This window comes from Dermacentor albipictus, chromosome 4, assembly GCF_038994185.2.
Source record: "Dermacentor albipictus isolate Rhodes 1998 colony chromosome 4, USDA_Dalb.pri_finalv2, whole genome shotgun sequence".
Taxonomy (NCBI): domain Eukaryota; kingdom Metazoa; phylum Arthropoda; class Arachnida; order Ixodida; family Ixodidae; genus Dermacentor; species Dermacentor albipictus.
In genome coordinates, this window is record NC_091824.1 from 142,056,836 (window position 1) to 142,074,683 (window position 17,848).

A 17,848-nucleotide genomic window follows, 5' to 3' on the forward strand; every position below is an offset into this window, starting at 1 on the left:
GGTTGCTGCTTCAAGAAGTCTGTATCTGGTTCCCTTGAGCTGTTTTTTCGGTTGCCCCAAAATGTAGAAGTCGCAAGGTGACAGGTCTGAGCTGTATGGCAGATGTTGCAGCGTTTCCCACTTGAACTTTGCCAGTTTTGTATTAACCACATAAGCAACGTGGGGACAGGCATTGTCGTGGAACAAGATGACCCCATTCGTCAATTTTCCACGTTGTTCGTTCTTAATTGCGACACCCTGCCGTTCTGGCGTTTCACAATATCGGAAACAATTGATAGCCTCTCAAGATTTAGCAAATTCTATCAGTAATGGACCCTGACGGCCGAAAGAAAAGTCAACAACACCTTTCCAGCGGAAATGATGGCCTTTGCGTTCTTAGGGCGTGGTAAATTCGAATGTTTCCACTGTAAGCTTTGCCGTCGTGTTTCAGGCTCGTAGTAGTGGCACCAAGGTTCGTGCCCGATCACAGTTGCAAACAAGAAGTCGTCATGCTCATTGTGATACCCGATCAGATGAGTCAAGGCAGCGTGAAAATTTTCCGTCTTCTCGCGATGGATCAAAATCTTGGGGATCCATTGCGCACCAAAGAGCCGATAACCGAGAAGCTCATGAATTATGGCGTGAACCGAACCGTGACTGATGTTCAGACGGTCTGACAGTTCATCGATGCTTATCCTCTGTTCTTGTTTCATCAGCTCATGAACCTTTGAAATTGTGTGGGGGGTGATTGTACGATGGTTTTGGCCCGGTCTTGGGATGTCTTTACAACGTCCTTTAAACCGTTTACTCCAATACTTCACAGTGGTCAATTAAATGCCGTGTTCGACGGCATTTTCATATCAGCCATACGGCGATTAATTTCTGTTTTGGAAACACCTTTAGCTGTCAAAAACTTCGTGACACCGAGCTGTTCAACTTTTGAAGTGTCCATTATGTGACGCAACCATATTCAACCCAGTGTATGAGAGCATTAAGGAATATTTATCTTCACACCTGCGTGTCACTTTTGCAAATGAGGCATGCCGTTCTCCTACGCGCATTCCTCGCAGATAATGAACCGAACCATTATTGCGCGGTTAGGGCAGGCGCACTTTCATTTGACTCGCCCTCGTACATTAGAAATGCAAAGATACAATGGGATATACTAATGCGAAAATACGGCTTGATAAAGGACAAAAAAGTGTCACTCGAAACAAAGTTCACTGCATGTATACACAAAACCTCGAAACAAGATATTTAAGTATACATTCTAGACATTCTAGACATTCTAGACAAAATCCGGAGTGATTTCCGGCGCCGGGGGTCGCTTTGGTCGGCGGTGCATGGACAGCACGAAAAAATTTCGGGGGGGGCTGAAGCCCCATAAGCCCCCCCCCTGGCTACGCCCCTGGTAGCTATGTATTTTACTGCTATAGATAGAGGGACACAGATTCCGAGCAAATTTGTGAGATTTTCTTTCTTTATGATCCTGCCAAGGTTAACATTGCTCTACATGAATCATAAGTAATACACCGCGGGCTAGGGGTTTAGGAGGTGTTTACATGAATGCATATGCAAACACAGAGAGACTGAGAAGTGCGAACGTTAGTTTGTTATTGGCATAGCACGTGTGTGCCCGGATGGAGGGCATGTCGTAAGATGTATACTTTTAGGTGGGGACGCTTCTCGGCTTGCCATGGGAGGCGCGATCGGCCAGGAAAGGTAACGTAGCGTGCTCGTCGGTCCACTGACGGCAGCGGCGTCCTGCCGGCGGTACGACGCAACTTCAAGACAGGAAAGGTTTCATCTCCCGTCACTATAGCAACCGGTGCTTCGCGGGAAATCCGAAATGATTGAGTCATCGCCTCGACGGCGCAGACACGGCGAGGCAACACCGCATGCAGACGCTGTTCTCTGGCTGCTCGTGTTATCCTGGCGTTCCTTGTCCACTTTCGCCCGAGTTCCAACTGAAGTTGCGTCGTCCAGCCGATTGATATCCGCTGCCGTCACAGGACGGGTGGACACGCGCCGCTGTTACTTTATCCGGTCGATCGCGGCTCTCCAGTTTCCTCACCAAAAGCTTACATATATATTTATCTTACGCCGTGATGAAATGACCTACAGCTGCGCTCGAGGAGGGGAGTCGTATAACGCTGAGATCAGACACAGGACGGCGACGTCAACTGACGCAGCGCGCATATATGGGGGGATCATCTTTAAGCTTCCCGGAATTTTAAAAAAATTGCCTGTTGCAGATAAGGTAACTCTGGTCCTTGAGCTGGATTATTCAGGGAGGCGGACATTACCTGCGCGAGAACTCAAAACACATATTTACCGCATTAACGAAAATTCACTAATTAACGTCTCCATTAATTACATTACGGCACATATTGCAATTTATGAATTGTAGCCGGTGAGTTTGCTAGGCGATATACACTTGGAACGAATTTCCAAAATGACACGAGTTGGAGATAAGCGCCATCAAACTCACCGTAAGATGCACTGTTGTTCAGTGCATTTTACGGTGAGTTGCACGATATTCTAATTGACACCAAGAGAAAAAAACGGAGCTGGGCAGGTCATGTAATTCGCCGGTTAGATAACCGTTGGACCATTAGGGTTACAGAATGGATACCAAGAGAAGGGAAACGCAGTCGAGGACGGCAGAAGACTGAAATTAGGAAATTCGCGGGCGCTAGTTGGAATCGGTTGGTGCAGAACAGGGGTAATTAAAGATCGCAGGGAGAGGCCTTCGTCCTGCAGTGGGCCTAAAACAGGATGATGATGATGACGATTAGTTGAATGTGTGCTTCGATTTCTCGTGCTAGTAATGTCCACGTCTTCGCATAATCCAGCTCATGGACAAAAATTATACTATCTGCCATAGGAAACTTTCAAAAAATTCCGGAAAACTGAAAATGATCACCCGATTATGTAGCACATCAATGCTGAAAGCAGCATTGAAGAAAAAGTCGTTAGGATCAAGCAACATATGACAAAAGCCATGCCGTCTCCCTCGCACGCCTTTATCCGGCCTTGGTTAAATTATGCATGATGTCAACTGCGGAGCCAACATATAGACGCTTCGGTTAACACGTAGCAGTGCGGCATGTTGAGTGCATGTGTTGGTACGTGAACTTGGCTAACATTTTTGCGCAAGCAGATGGGCGTGGTGTCTACGTCTGCCTTTTGTCATTGTTTGCTTGCGCGGAAATGTTACCTAAGTTCGTTTAACCAATCAGAATACCGCTTTTGGTGTTCGACATCATGGTAAATGCTTGCTAGCAAAAAAAGACATATTGGATCAGTTTTGTTGACGCAAGGTCACCAGTCCGATGTGAACTAGCAACAGCAGCTCAACTCAACAGGCAATGCACCGAGTATTAACACCAAGTGCGCCCTATCTTTTTCGCGAAGTTCTGGACGTGTACCGCCTCGCTCTGTACATATCAATATAGAATAGAACTCCGGAAACTTCGAAAAGCATGCGCCTTTTGTTGTTTATGATCAGCAAAGAAAGAAACGTGCCGTCCCAACTTCAGACAGAAAACTTTTCATTCATATCTTGGCAGTATTTTCTTTCAGGTGGTGCGTTTGGTGCGATGCCTTATCTAAGTTAACGAATGCCTGCCCATTTATGGAAAATCAAAAGGAGGGCGAGGAAAAGAAAGAAGGCTTATACCGGAGCTATCGTGCACTCGGAGAGAGGAGAAAGACAACGAAAAATGAGACTGGAAGACGGCAAAACGTAAACGAGCGTGTGTAAACAAATGGCTTATCAACATGAGCCGGTCGCACAGGATTCAAAGAATCGTAACAGCTGTATATTTTTTTTTTTGCGTAGGTTACTGGAAGAGTGGAATTTGTATTGTCAGCCATTTTGCTTAGAGAATGATGAACGCTTGCGAACTTAACGACGTTAACATTCTTTCGTAAAGGCCGAGTTTGGCTTATATTAGAAGCATAAAAAAAGTCAATGCCCTTCCACTCTGTGAAGAACGATGACCAGCGAAGCTGTGTACGTGGACCCCTTAATGGCGAACTGCACCTCCGCCGCGGGTCGACCTGGCGTTGCACTATCTTCAGAATCGGCCCACGTATGGGGAGTGCTTAACGCCTGCATCACCTCAGCCGCGGGTTGGCCCAGCATCGCACTATGTTCGGGATCGGCCCACGTATGAGGAATTTTTTGTCTGCACTCGGGCATGGGATCCTGGGGGAGCTAGCCCTTAACAGCTTCGCTCTGAAAAACATATACAAAGAGTACCAAGAAGCGTCGGTAAAAACTCGGTGGGTGTCTCAGCCTGGTGTGACGAGCATGACAAGCGAATTCGTCAATCTGCCTTGAGCTGTGGTTCACGCGTGCATGTCGTGAACATATACGAACACACAGAAACGGGCAAGACAATGTATTTCAGTGGCCTCCAAGCTGCTTCGACATCTTCAGCAGCGGCAGTAAGTCCGGCCTGAAGCAAGGACATTGTCGGGAAAATCCTCATGTTCAGTGGACGGTGACGGGAAATGCGCACTTCGACCAGCAAGAAAGTCACCGTCATAACAAATGGAGTCCAGTGTTACGCCTTGTTACCTCCGCAGCATAATTCCGTCGTTATGACTAATAACGCGCGTCGCTACTAGCCTGAGGATGACCGCACAGAGCCGCGAATGACATCAACCAGACAGAATACGAGGGGCAATTAGCTACTAATGGTGAAGGTGGTAATAAAAGCAGAATAATTCTATCGTTAAGGGGCGCGATGTATATCACGATGTCTTCACGTTGCCACAATCACATGGGCAGCGAGATTAATGACACCAACAATGAAGTGAACGAAGCATCAAGCCGATTTGGCATGAACTGGCTCGCGTAACGGAAGCCAATTTATTACCGACCTTGGATGCAGCACGCATTTCCGTTCTGCGGTCTCTACTGTGCGGAGTGAACGGCAGTACTTGTACATTTGGGAGGTTTTCACATCTGTGAAACGTGCTAGCTTCTTTAATATGAATGAAGCTTCCCAAGGATCCTTTATATACACTTCCTCGACAGTGCCTCCCCGGCTTCCGTAGCCCAAAACATGGGGGAGGGAAGGCACGTGCATTGTGGAAAGAAGAGAACAACATTCATACTGCCACTATGAAGGGATCTTATTTTAAAACGACACACCCAATGGTATGCTTTGCGCACAAATCTCGGCCGGTTAAACGACAGACCGTTTTTTGAAGCAAAGGTTCTCGGACCTTGGCCGCAGACCTCTAGTACGCACAAGGCCACGAAATTGCTAATGCGCTTCTTGAAGAAAACCAGATTAGACGAGCACTTGGGACTATACGCGAGTGAAAATTCATCTGCACGTGTGTGTACAGTGACTCTCATTCTTTTGGTTTCCTTCTTAGCTCTTTTTCCCTTCCTCCACGTATAGGGCAGCCAACCGGTCAGACCTTGGTTAACCTCCCTGCCTTTCATTGTCTCTTTCCCTCTTAATTTTTCTACAGTAAAGTCTGAGCTGGACAGAAATAAACAGGATCCGTATTCACGAAAAACTATAGCAGTTACACAAGAATTATTCGTAAGATAAACTTTCAGCAAATACTGATGCTGGGCAAATTATTTGCGAAGGCGACCGGCCAATAGTTGACAACAGTAGCTGACCACTTACGAACGAGAAATATTTTGCACTCACCCGCAGGTGGCGGTGCCCGCAGACGTTCGTAAGAACCGGAGCACGTGTACCTATACAACGAAGGCCCAGTGGTTATGTCGTTCACCTAATGAGCACGATTTCGCGGTTTAGATTACCGTTGGCGGCGGCCGCATTACAGTGAGGACGGCATACGAAAGCGCCTTTGTAGTGAGCTTTGGGTGCTCATTAAAGAACACCGCGTGGAAAAAATAATGATATATGGAGTCCTTCAATACCGCGTCCCTCATAGTCTTGGTGTTGGTTTCGGAGACACTGTATCACAAGAAAACAAACACTAGCCGGTTATATTGCAGTCAGCCACCGACTAGCCTTTATTCTCTTTCCGATATGGTGTATCGAATGAGCATCAGTAGACGTAGCAAATAGTAAACTAGTTCACAAATAATTTGCTTTTAAGTATAATAGCCAGTAGGATACCCCTTTCTAGACAACGCCCGGAGAACAAGACACTGCGACTTGCATGTACTAAGGCAAGCCTCTTATTGCGGTTAGCTTACGTAACACCGCACAAAATCAGCGTCGCCCGCTATACGGTTCGAATATTGCAGTGATCTGTTTGCTGCTCCTATCCCCTTCAAAGGCCATTAGACAGCACTGATTCTAGGACAAGGGTTTCTTTTCGTTGCGTTAGGGGAACGTGTCGTTCTCTACGAACACTATTAAATGAGGCTGTGCTTTGACGTTCACTCGACTGCAGTAACAGCGACCTACAATATAACTACATTCTCTGTCGCAAGGCATTCTCCAGCGAAATTTCTGAGCTTTTGTAAGCTACTTACCAACGGGCGTAGATTGGGCGAATTTGTATACACATTTATTAGACGGCTGCGGCGGAGCAACAAGAGATAATAGGCTCGACCGAAGTGACAGCGAGTGCTATTCAGAACGGCGCATTGCCCTATATTCTTGTTGATGTAGTTAGCGAAGCATGTATTAATTAATTCATCGGGTTTAGCGTAAAAAAAATACACTGAGCCCAAGATGGACGCATTAATTTTGATTGCACGTTCTCCTATTACATGCCTCCAAATCTAAGTACTCGAAAATCCTTACATCTCGATCCCATCTCAACATGGCCACCGTGGCTAGGAATCAAACCTGTGACCTCGTTACCGTCGGCGGCCGACGAGACTGCGAGAACGCTTAGCTGTAGGCTCGAGCACCGGTGCCATCCAGGCAAGGTTTGCGCTGCAGGGTGTTCTATAGTCTGATCAATGTGATTTCAACTCTGCATTCCGACCTTAGGTTTCCATTTCTGCCTACCAAACTTAGGTTCATTTTTAAAATTTTTTATTTCATTTTCATAAATAATCTGAGATCTCGTTCTTTTGACAGACCTATCGCCAACTTTCGCATGATTTTTTAAAGTTTCTTTTGTTGTTATTTTAAGAGTCCGGTTCTCGGCCAATCCCCAAGAGTTTCATTAACTCAAAGGAAGTTCAACTACAATTATACCGGCGGCATGTCGAACACACACACACACACACGAACGCACAAGGCGTGTTCATATGCCTTCTATTGTGCTCGTCCGTATGCGACAGTTTAGTGCTGATGAGATCCTAACAAGCCTGTCTTATAACCATAACTATCCAGACGCTTCTATCGCCAACTACGTCTACCATGACGTAGGAATAAATGAAGACCTTCCCTTTCAAGTGCGTCATGCATTGGGTAAAATTCCTGGAATTTTGACGAGCAGCTGCGTCCGATACTCGATCAAGCCGAACAAAAGAATTCAGTCTGCCAAATACACATGATGCTTTTCTATCCCGCCTATAAGTGTATTCACGGAACAGCTGCCCTGACTACTTCTGAGACACGAAAAGCTCTCTGGTATGTAGAACGCACCGTGCGTTCGAACCGCGACGTTCAATTATCCTTTCCGAGGTGTTTAATTTCAGCCAGCGGCTCTGTCATTCCAGCGAATGCAACAAGCTTCGCTCAAGCCGCTGTGTACAGCGAGCGCGACGAACAGGCTCAGAAAGTACATCCGCCACAGCACGATACACTGCGCACGGCGCTCGCGCATCGGTTTCGATATTCCACCATGTTCGCAGAGTGAGACACAAAGCGTGTAAAAAAATATGTAAATAACTAAACGAAAGGTGTAAATGACAGTAAGATCTTATACGAGAAACTGCACCGCCACCGTCGGAATACGGCCGCCGCGGCCAGGATTAAACCTGCAACCTCAAGCTCAGCATAGTCACTCAGCTACCACCACAGGTGGAAAATAGAGAGAGAGAAAGAAAGAAAGAAAGAAAGAAAGAAAGAAAGAAAGAAAGAAAGAAAGAAAGAAAGAAAGAAAGAAAGAAAGAAAGAAAGGAGTCACTTACTTTCTTGCGCGGGTGGTTTGCGCACTTAGGTATGCTTAATAAGCCCACAAGCGCAGTGTCCATGGCACGATATCAAAGGCAACTGTCGACAAGTGCCATGCGTTGTTTTTATTCGAAATGTTTGTACGTGAAGCACCAGAAAGGCTTCGATTAATTATTCGATTAATCAGATTTTCTGTTTTACTTTTATGTAAAATAAAACAGAAAATCTGAATAATTGAATAATTTTTCTTAAAGGGTTGCTCTGTTAGTGTCCTGCCACCATCTTAATATAATATACTTTTAGCAATGCTTTAAAATTTTCTTATCTTTGTTGTTGTTGTCATTGCTCCCTTTCTATGCCTATGATTTTGGAATGGCCGGCCCACTAGAGGTCAAACTTTCGATTTCTTTTTTTTTTCACACCTAATATAGAAGAAATAACTAAAGTACAAATTGTTTCATCGATGCCCGGGAATACCTCTTGAAAATTAACAAAGTGTATGGAGCGCTTTGTGAATACGAGCACCCCGTATTCCTCGAGCAAAAAAACAGCGGCGGATTTCACAAGGCTTTTCGATTGTGAGTGCTCTTTACCATTGGCCGGCTGCCTTCGCTAATGATATGTCTAGCATCAGGATTGGCTGGAATTTTCCTGTACGAATAAGTCTGCAGCGTAAGAGCTTCTTGTGAATACGGGCCCAGGGTCCGTAGTTACGAAATTCCATTGCGTAAGATTTGTTCATAAAAGCAATTTCCAGCCAATCTTGATGCTGAACATATTAGGGGACATATTGTTAGGGAAAGCAATGGCGAAGAGCACGTGTGAATGCAAAGCTTTGTTGAATTCAGCCTGAGGACCCGTATTCACAAAATACTGCACGCTAGAACTTTTCGTAAGATAAATGTCTTTGCTAATCGCGAATCCTGGCGCTGAACACATTATTAGCGAAAGGTGTCACCCAATGGCGAATAACACTTACGAAGAATCTTTGTGAATTTGTCCCCGGGGGCCACAAAGCTCCTTTGCGCAAATTCAGTCCCAGGGGTCGAATTCACAAAACTTTTTGTTCATAAGTGCTATTTGCGATTGGCTGGCTGCCTTCGGTTATACGTGAAACATTACAAGTAGCTGGCATGTGCTCTTAAGAACGGCTTCAGCGTAAGAACTTTTTGTGAATACTGGCACAGAACGCTTACGTTGTGCGTAGTTAGTTAATGATACACTGGTTAATATGAACATCGAGGCGGCGTAGCTAGCAATAGGCCTCTACATAAGTGCATATGTACATAAAGAGAGGCTGAAAAGCGCAAATGTTGGCTTCGTCATTGGCCTCGTGCTCGCAACCTAATGAAGGTTGTATTGTACCTGCGCTCGCACATGACGCTGAGATCTACCACTAGACGGTACCACTGACCCCGAATCAACGCGCATATCTTGTTCGCTGCAAGCAGCTCTGTACTGAAAAACTTCAGGCTAAGGAAAAATCAGACGAAAACAATGCCTTCTCCCTTGCTGTTTCGGTGACGCAAAATCACAGTTCTAAAGGGAACCAGCTACAAGCTATGAGAAAAGTTGAACAGGAACAGCCCGGACAACTACAACCAAGTGCGCCCTACCTTCTTGACCCAAAACTTCTAAACGAAAGTTTATGCACTCTTGCGCGTCTGGTTCACAGCACTCGCAACCGTGTTACCAATGAACGAAGGCTGCATATCTACTGTAAAAAGATGCGATCGGCACTGGCACCCACACATCCACGTCAGCACCATCGTTCTGACCATGGAAATACGCCGCGGTTCAATATGATAAGCGATACGCTGGCGCCAAGAACGGATCGAGACACACTCGTCGGATTCTTTCACAACGGGCACGCGGACTTCACTAATTAACATGACGGCTCAGAGCAGTGCAAACTAGACATGCAAGCACGCAGTGACGTCGCCTTCATTTTTCTTTTTCGTATTTGATGTACGTTCTTCAAAATCCAGACAAAAGAGCTATGTAAAAGATAACGTCATAGAAACAATTTCATCAGGTGTTTCTGAGCATGCTCTGCGGCTTCTATGCAATCAAACTTATGCCATAAAATTAATATTGAACTTGGCTTATTAATTACCTAGTCGCGCGTAAGAAATACCCTGAGTAGCTTTGAGCAAACGAGAACAAGATAAAAGCGGGAGCCAAACTTTCGGCAAGTGGACTTGTCTTCTTCAAAGCCTTCAAGAAGACAAGTCCACTTGTCAGAACGTTGGTTCCCGCTTTTACCCTGTTCTCGCTGTGCTCATCGTCTTGAATTTCCATCTCCCGCCTTCCCCGTCTTTTCCCTGAGTAGCTTTGGAAGATTACATAGAGAGACATGCATAAAAATACAAATAGGAGTTAGAGAGATAGAAAAGCAGAGCATATGCAGTCAATTGATGTTGTTCGCAGTACAAGATAACAGTTAGCACTTGTCAATGCTAGAGTCGCTCGTGCGGGTTTGTTGTCCGTAAAAACTGCAACAGGGAAAATTTGTAGGCCTTTGCTGCGACAGCTTGTGAGGTCGGTATCTCTCCATTATGTGGTCGAAGCCAATGATTTTTCCAACTCTCTTGCAGGTGTTTCCGGTGACGATGTCCATAATGGCAAGTTTTTTGTCGGCGATCGCCATTTTGGGCGTGCCATCAGAAAGTTTCATCAACGGCTCCCAGTACATGGTCAACTTCATCGGTGTCGTCATCGGCATCCTGTTGGCAGCTCACGTCTTTATGCCCGTGTTCTACGAAATCGACATGATCAGCGTGAACCAGGTAAGGCCGGTTGGTATGGCTGCTTAAAGTAAAATGTATTAATGAGTCAAACCTATTTGACGTCCCCCTCTTCGTATATTTAACTTTTGTTCATCACAGTCTCAAAGGATAACAAGATCTTCTGCAGGATATACGACCTACAAACTCCTTATTTCTCTGAAGAATGTCAATTTTTCGGTGAATAACCATATAGACACGTCACGATTTTCCAATAAACTGTACATCACGCAACCTATTTTTGTTATTGAATTACATTATGAATTGTGACGTCCCAAAGCAACACGTAATCTTTGAGGGACACCATTGGAGGGGGGGGGGGTGTTACGAAATAATTTCGACCCCTGGAGGTCTTTGATGTGCGCCTAAATGTACGCGTGCGCGAGAATTTATATGAGCAAATTTGCAGTAATAAAAGAGGACTCGCTATGCTGAGTGGTATATTGCACAGCACACGTTTGGCAGCGTTCCAGTTGATGTGCCAAACGACGGCACTGCAAGGATAATGGCGACATTTGATACCTGGTATAAGGTAACATATGGTGTGTATCTAGATACCTGACCGTACCTGGCACTGTCATCACTACAAGTTAGTCGTCAAAAGGTAACCATTTTACGACAGAATGAAGAAAAAAAAAACAAATAAGAATCGAGCAGCAGCAGATTTTGTGTATCGAGAGCTTACGCAAGGGAACGGAACTATTGTCTAGATAACTACATGGAGCGGAAGGATTAATATTTCTTCTTTCACTATGGAGATTCTTTCAATGTCTGCATAAGAAACAAATTGCTGCCATACTATCGTATAGATTGTCTCGGTTTTCCGAGAATTGTACTTGCTTAGGTTGTACGTTAATAAGGCGTTTGCCGTACGCGATGTGGGGCGTAATTTATTCAGGATATTTATACCGATGCTTGTGTTCTCTTGTGCAGTACCTGGAGAAACGGTACAACTCTGTCTTCATCCGAAAGTTCACTTCCGCCATCACTGTGGTTCAAACGGTAATTTGTGGCTAGATTTGAACTGTATTTCTTTAAAGTGAAGCTTTCTTTGCTGGCTCTCCCAGACTTTCCCGACCGGAACGGCTGTCCTTCCGAATATATTTGTGGATATATATACAGACGGTATATGAAGGTACCCATGAAGTGGCTCATATAAATCTCGAATACTGACCACGTATGTGATCTGTGATCAACTGTGATCCGCCCAACAAAAAGAATAACTTCTTACATAAAACCTGAACATTTAATTCCCGCTCACAGGCATCTCTAAAGCATCTGGAAGGGGAAACAGCGCGTAAGACGAGGACTAAGAAATATCTACAGCACATGCGCCGTCACATGTCACTACGTGACAGCGCATGCGTTGTCGATCTTTCTTAGTTCGCGTCTTACGCGCTGTTTCCCCTTCATAATGGAAAAGCAACTATGGCCATACGTCGATCCATCATGCATCTCTAAAGCACACCGGTCGCCTAATGGAATGGATAGTTATATTTAAAGAATTCTCTGATTTACTTTATTTTCTTTGATTTAGCCACTCAGTATGTATCATAGGGGGGCGGCCGTTCTTGGCCAATTTTCCAGGACGTGTATATCTCACTGTGGCACAAAAGGAACAGAATCGTTAAATGTTACTTTATACGTGTCGTAATTTTCTGTGCGTGCACCTGTCACCGCCAAATTGTACGCATCGCTGTTAGCTGTGAAGCAATTCATTAATCGCTTTGCTTAAGCTTCACTTTGCATAGATTCCAGCATATGCTTTGGGCCTGCATATATATTTTACTGGAAATTGTCTTTTACATTACAGTGTTTCTACATGGGAGTAGTATTATACGGTCCGTCACTTGCACTTGGGTCGGGTGAGTGCTTTCTCTACGATCTCCGCGTACAGTGCACATAAACCAGATTGTGACCCTAGCTTCCAAGAATTAAATTATGAGAGCTTTTGAAGCAACAACGTATACGTTAAAGGCTGTAAGAACCACAAACAAGTCGACAACACCGTTTTTAACAGTTTTCTCCACGTGAAAGTAAAAAACAAGAACAATAAAAATAATTCGGGCGTCTATGATTGATTGTTTGATTGAGTGACTTAGTTCGAACCCAAATTCAGTGGATATGCTGATGAAAAGCAATGTCAAGCTCACGCCCTGATATGATATATGTCTCGAGGACATAGTCAACGTTCCGCGCTCTTATTGCATAAACTTATAAAGGTGATCAGTTTCCCATTTTTTGCCGCATAAGCATGTTGCTGTGCAGTAGCTTCAATGTTTCGGTTACATTTGTCGAATGTAAAGGTTACACTAAGCGAAGTGGTTGGTACATTTTGCAAGCGCACAACAATACGAAAGTGTGCATCTTTAAAAACGTTACTGTGATGAAGACGAACGAAATGATCACGTGACGGAAGGCAATGAGCGGCAAAATTCAGGACGGAGCTTCGCGACCAGTAAAGGGCTGTGGCTGAGATTTCATTTCCATAACTAATGAGCACCCCCCCCCCCCCCTCAAGCACTACATCGCGCTTAATCACTAATAAATTTTCTGCCCTTTTATGGCTTTGATGAAACGAGTGGCTTCACTGCCTTCATCGCCTTAATAAGCATGCAGGTCATTTCTTGCGCGCATACATTGTATTTCTTGAACGCGGCAAAATCTCATTTTGCTTTTTTGAATGTTCCATCTTAAACCATGTATACTACTCTTGCAACACACACACACACACACACACACACACACACACACACACACAAGAAAGAAAGAAAGAAAGAAAGAAAGAAAGAAAGAAAGAAAGAAAGAAAGAAAGAAAGAAAGAAAGAAAGAAAGAAAGAAAGAAAGAAAGAAAGAAAGAAAGAAAGAAAGAAAGGAAAAACTATCTTCGTTGTTGGCAGGATATTGCGTTTGCAGTGATAGCCCTAATTCTCTTCATTGACCTGCTCTGTACGCAGTGACTGGTCTTCCAGTGTGGCTCTCCATTGTGCTCAACGGAAGCGTTTGCGCCTTTTACACGACAATTGTGAGTATTGTCACACGCCATTAACCGTCATTTGCTGTTCTAATTTTATCCAACAACCAATATTGTTAGTTCGAAAGAGGCTCAGAAAGATCACAAATGAGCTCTTCAGCGTAAAACAGCGTCACGTAATTGTCTAACCGCGCATAGTTTATTTTTCTGCTTGAGTGTAAATACAAAATGATATTGACAGCTCATTATGCTCATTGATATATATATAGAATGTTGAGATACCAAAACGACGTGTTGTGAGCGATAACCATTCACTATAGTTAACACAACACAAACAATGAGAACAAAACCTTGATGCTAGCGGGCTAATGTTAGCTATTTCTGTATATAATGTATCTGGAGAGAAGATGCATGCGTTATGCTCGTAGCCAGAAAGGAGTCCACCAGGCATTCGCCAAACTCTTAGAGGCACCTGTGAACAGCTTAACTGTTTTTTTTTCACTGCGTAATTCTTGCGCATCCCCTTTTATGTATACCGCCAGGGGTCAACCATTTTTGTAGTTTATAAGAAAAGACTGGTGGGCCAGTTGGTACTGCATAACTTGAGGTAAAGTGCAAAAGAGCACGCGGGACGACAGGAGGAGACGAAGCGCTGTATGTCTTCGTCTCCTGTCGTCCTGCATTCTCTTCTGTGCTTTACCTCAAGTTTCGTAGTTTATGTTCACACTGTGCCACCATGCAGCACTAGACATCGTGTCGTGCGTGTTTCATGTTGTGACGCCCGTGCAACGAGCCCCGCAGCCTGAGTTCATTAGCTTACTGCTTTTACCGTCATAGATCCTATGTTGCGCATGCCCATAAACCTACAAAGATGGCGGCTAAACCCGACGTCTGGTTCCTGTCAGTGGTCTCGGAACACGGTTACGAAGATTACACAGGCAATTTTTCTTCGTAGGGAGGCATCAAGGCTGTCGTCTGGACCGACGTCATACAGATGTCGCTCATGCTTTCCGGATTCTTCATCGTTCTCATCAAGGTAAAGCTAGCCGTTTGTTTCCTACAACTATGCTGCAACATTTGTTCAAGCAAGCAGTATTGCACAAAGCTGTCATGGCTCCGCTAGTTGCAATGAACTCTTTATTTTCTTGAAAAAGGAATATATGAACAAACTATTGTTTAGTTGCGAAAAATAAAATTTGATGGAGTGCACACTGGTGCCTAGATGACTACAATTTCGGAATGTTTACATTGTCTTTTTCGAGCTCTTTTTAGCACAAGTCACATGCGGGAAAAAGTACTTTTGACATCACGAACCCATCAATCAGTGCTCCGCCTATCACCAATGCTTTGCCCAAAGGTCTACACTCCCAAGTCTGCTGCATATTGCAAAATGCTAGTGCAAATGAACCGCCAACTGTAATTCCGGTCGCTTTGACAAACTAGCCGAAGATGTGTTGCACTGGTTGCAGAAACTATACCGCTGAAGGCATGCCGCTTGCGTCATAATGCCTCAAAGGATAGTCACTGCACGTGGTTCAGGACAACATTCATTTGGGCTAGATGGTGCATACTTGAATTAGGAAGGAACAGCGCCAACTAAGACGATCACAAGTGGGGAGAATGACACAGGACAAGCGCTTGTCCTGTGTCGTTCTCCCCACTTGTGATCGTCTTAGTTGGCGCTGTTCCTTCCTAATTCACTGCACGTGCGCTACCTAGTCGACCAGTGCTGTCATTTTGTGCGTAGGTTTCACCAAGAGCGCACCTTTTTTCATCGCCGCTTTCGCCACACGCTGCCTCATTTGCAGCAAAAGCAACAAATACGGGCGCGCATTTTACTGAAGCGTGCCTCTGCATGAGCGGCAGGAATATCCTGGAAAGCATACTTGCTGCACCCTGAGATGTTCCCCATTTAATGTGTTTGAGCAATTAGCTCTGCCAGCAATACTTGGCTTGCCAAACGTAACGCTTAAAGGTGTTCCAAATGGGCTGAGCTAAAGTTTATTTCATAGTACAATGCCAGTCTCAAAACTGGAAAGGAAAGGCGCATATAGATTGTTTGAATCGAATCACTCATTCGGACGGCAAGGTGGTGCATAGTAAAAGTTTTAACGAAAGATTCACGATCGGTGCATGGGGTTTAACATCTCAAAGTAACACTGGGGCTACGAGAGACGTCATAGTGGAGGACTGTATGAGGAATACTTTTCGACTATCTGGGTTTACTTAACGTGCAAAATTAAGCAAACGATCGTTAATTCATTTCGCCTCCATCTAAATGCGGCCGCCGCCGTCGATAATCGAACGCGTTACCTAGTGCTCATGCAGCATAACCCCACAGACACTGAGCCCCCACGGTGTGCATTCAACGAAGGGGGTTAGAAAATGTGGGTGGGGAGATAGCAGATGATTGCGTCATTGTGAGTGCCCCAATAGAATGGTATCTAACTTCCACCTTATCTTGGCACTGCAGAAATCCAACGACAAAATATGTTTAAAGTGCGACGCCTGCACCGAAGGAGTTTATCAGATAAGTTAGTGCATGAGGATGTTCCTTTTTTAGAACAACATGCACGACCAAAGAAATATAATCTCTGTTGCCCCAGGTCAGCGTCCTCCATAGAGCTCGTAACAATGTCTGAAGTAGATGTCAGGGTTGCACTCAACGATAACGAAATTTCACCCTTATTTGTCTCGTTTCACAATTGGAAACAGGGCGCCGTTGTTAATGTGAAAATGAATGTTTTATTGGGATAGCGTGTTCAATTGCACATCATATCAGCGAAAGGGTGCTTCATATACGCGTGACATGCGCGTTTCTTTTCCTTAACTTGCGTCACACTAAAGTTGGCAAGGAACGTTATACCTATAGACCTAAGATTAATGGGCTTCAACTTACCAAATTTATGGCTGAGTGTACCAAGTAATGTTGTACAGTGTACCAACATGTTATAATTAATCGTATTGAAATTAAAGAGTGCGAAAGAAATTTCGGTATTTAAAAGAGAACAACTTTCGAAATGAATTTTTAAACTCTGTAAGTCACTGTCATTGACTGTCATGTTTTCCCTAAGTAATTCGCTCTATCTTGAGCTTTGTGCTGTTCATCGCAACCTTGTTATGGGCACTGTTATAGAAGCACTGTGCAAGCACTTCCAGATGTAAAAGTGAATCAAGAAACAAAACAAAAGGCGTTACAGTGGCGTATTGCTACTTCGTTACCACTGTGAAAGCTTACGGGGTTTTACGTGCCAAAACCACTTTCTGATTATGAGGCACGCCATAGTGGGGGACTCAGGAATGTTTGACCACCTTGGGTTCTTTAAGGTGCACCTAAATATATGTACCCGGGTGTTTTCGCATTTCGCCCCCGTCTAAATGCGGCCGCCGCGGCCGGATTCGATCCCGCGACCTCGTGCTCAGCAGCCCAAACCACTGAGTGGAGCTCCACAAATTGCGCGCAGTAATTCAGGACAGAGCGGACAGGGAAAAAAGAGAAGAAAAAGAAAAGAGAGAGATCGAGAGAGGGGGAGAGAAAGAAAGGAAACCACTGTTGTTCTGGCACTTTGTTACGTCCCTGTTTTGTTCAGATTGCTGCAGCCACAAGCAAGCCCCCCCGCCCCCCCCCCCCCCTCTCCAATTGTGTAGAACATAGGATTAAGTTAGCCTACCGTAGCGGCTGCATATATAAACAGACAAAGCGGTACGCGTGCTTTCCTAACTTCTGTTGTTGCATGTCATTCTCACAGGGCTTGATGATCACTGGTGGGCCTGCCGCCGTTTTCGACACCGTGGACAAGCATGGCTTACTTGAGTTTTTTGAGTAGGTACATATGCATGTCACTTCATTAAAGCTCTGATTCTACGGGACGTGCGCATCGCGACCCTATCACGTTTGTATCACTTCGTGTAGGGTGGTGCATGCGCACAAGGTCTGGGAAAATCACTGGAAGAGCGACTGAAAGTTTCCGAGCTGTAAAATAAAAGTTTGCCTTAGATTGTCAAATTACAGGTTGGGTGCTCATAGTTACCTTTTCAAGCTGCAGAAGCTGTCTTAAGCGATTTCTTTAAAAAACACTGCTAAA

The 17,848-nt window shown here is 44.8% G+C and overlaps 2 protein-coding genes across 5 annotated transcripts in view; one reads left to right on the plus strand and one right to left on the minus strand.

Moving 5' to 3' along the window:
• LOC135915433 (isatin hydrolase-like) overlaps window positions 1–17,848 on the minus strand; it is a 358,063-nt gene that overhangs the window by 110,138 nt on the left and 230,077 nt on the right. The window lies entirely within an intron of this gene.
• LOC135915430 (sodium-coupled monocarboxylate transporter 1-like) overlaps window positions 1–17,848 on the plus strand; it is an 84,961-nt gene that overhangs the window by 51,513 nt on the left and 15,600 nt on the right. Inside the window, exons 3-8 of the mRNA XM_065448498.2 lie at window positions 10,601–10,792; window positions 11,723–11,791; window positions 12,603–12,654; window positions 13,747–13,814; window positions 14,719–14,799; window positions 17,513–17,586. Coding sequence (XP_065304570.1) covers window positions 10,601–10,792; window positions 11,723–11,791; window positions 12,603–12,654; window positions 13,747–13,814; window positions 14,719–14,799; window positions 17,513–17,586 — 536 coding nt within the window. The remainder of the gene's footprint in view (window positions 1–10,600; window positions 10,793–11,722; window positions 11,792–12,602; window positions 12,655–13,746; window positions 13,815–14,718; window positions 14,800–17,512; window positions 17,587–17,848) is intronic.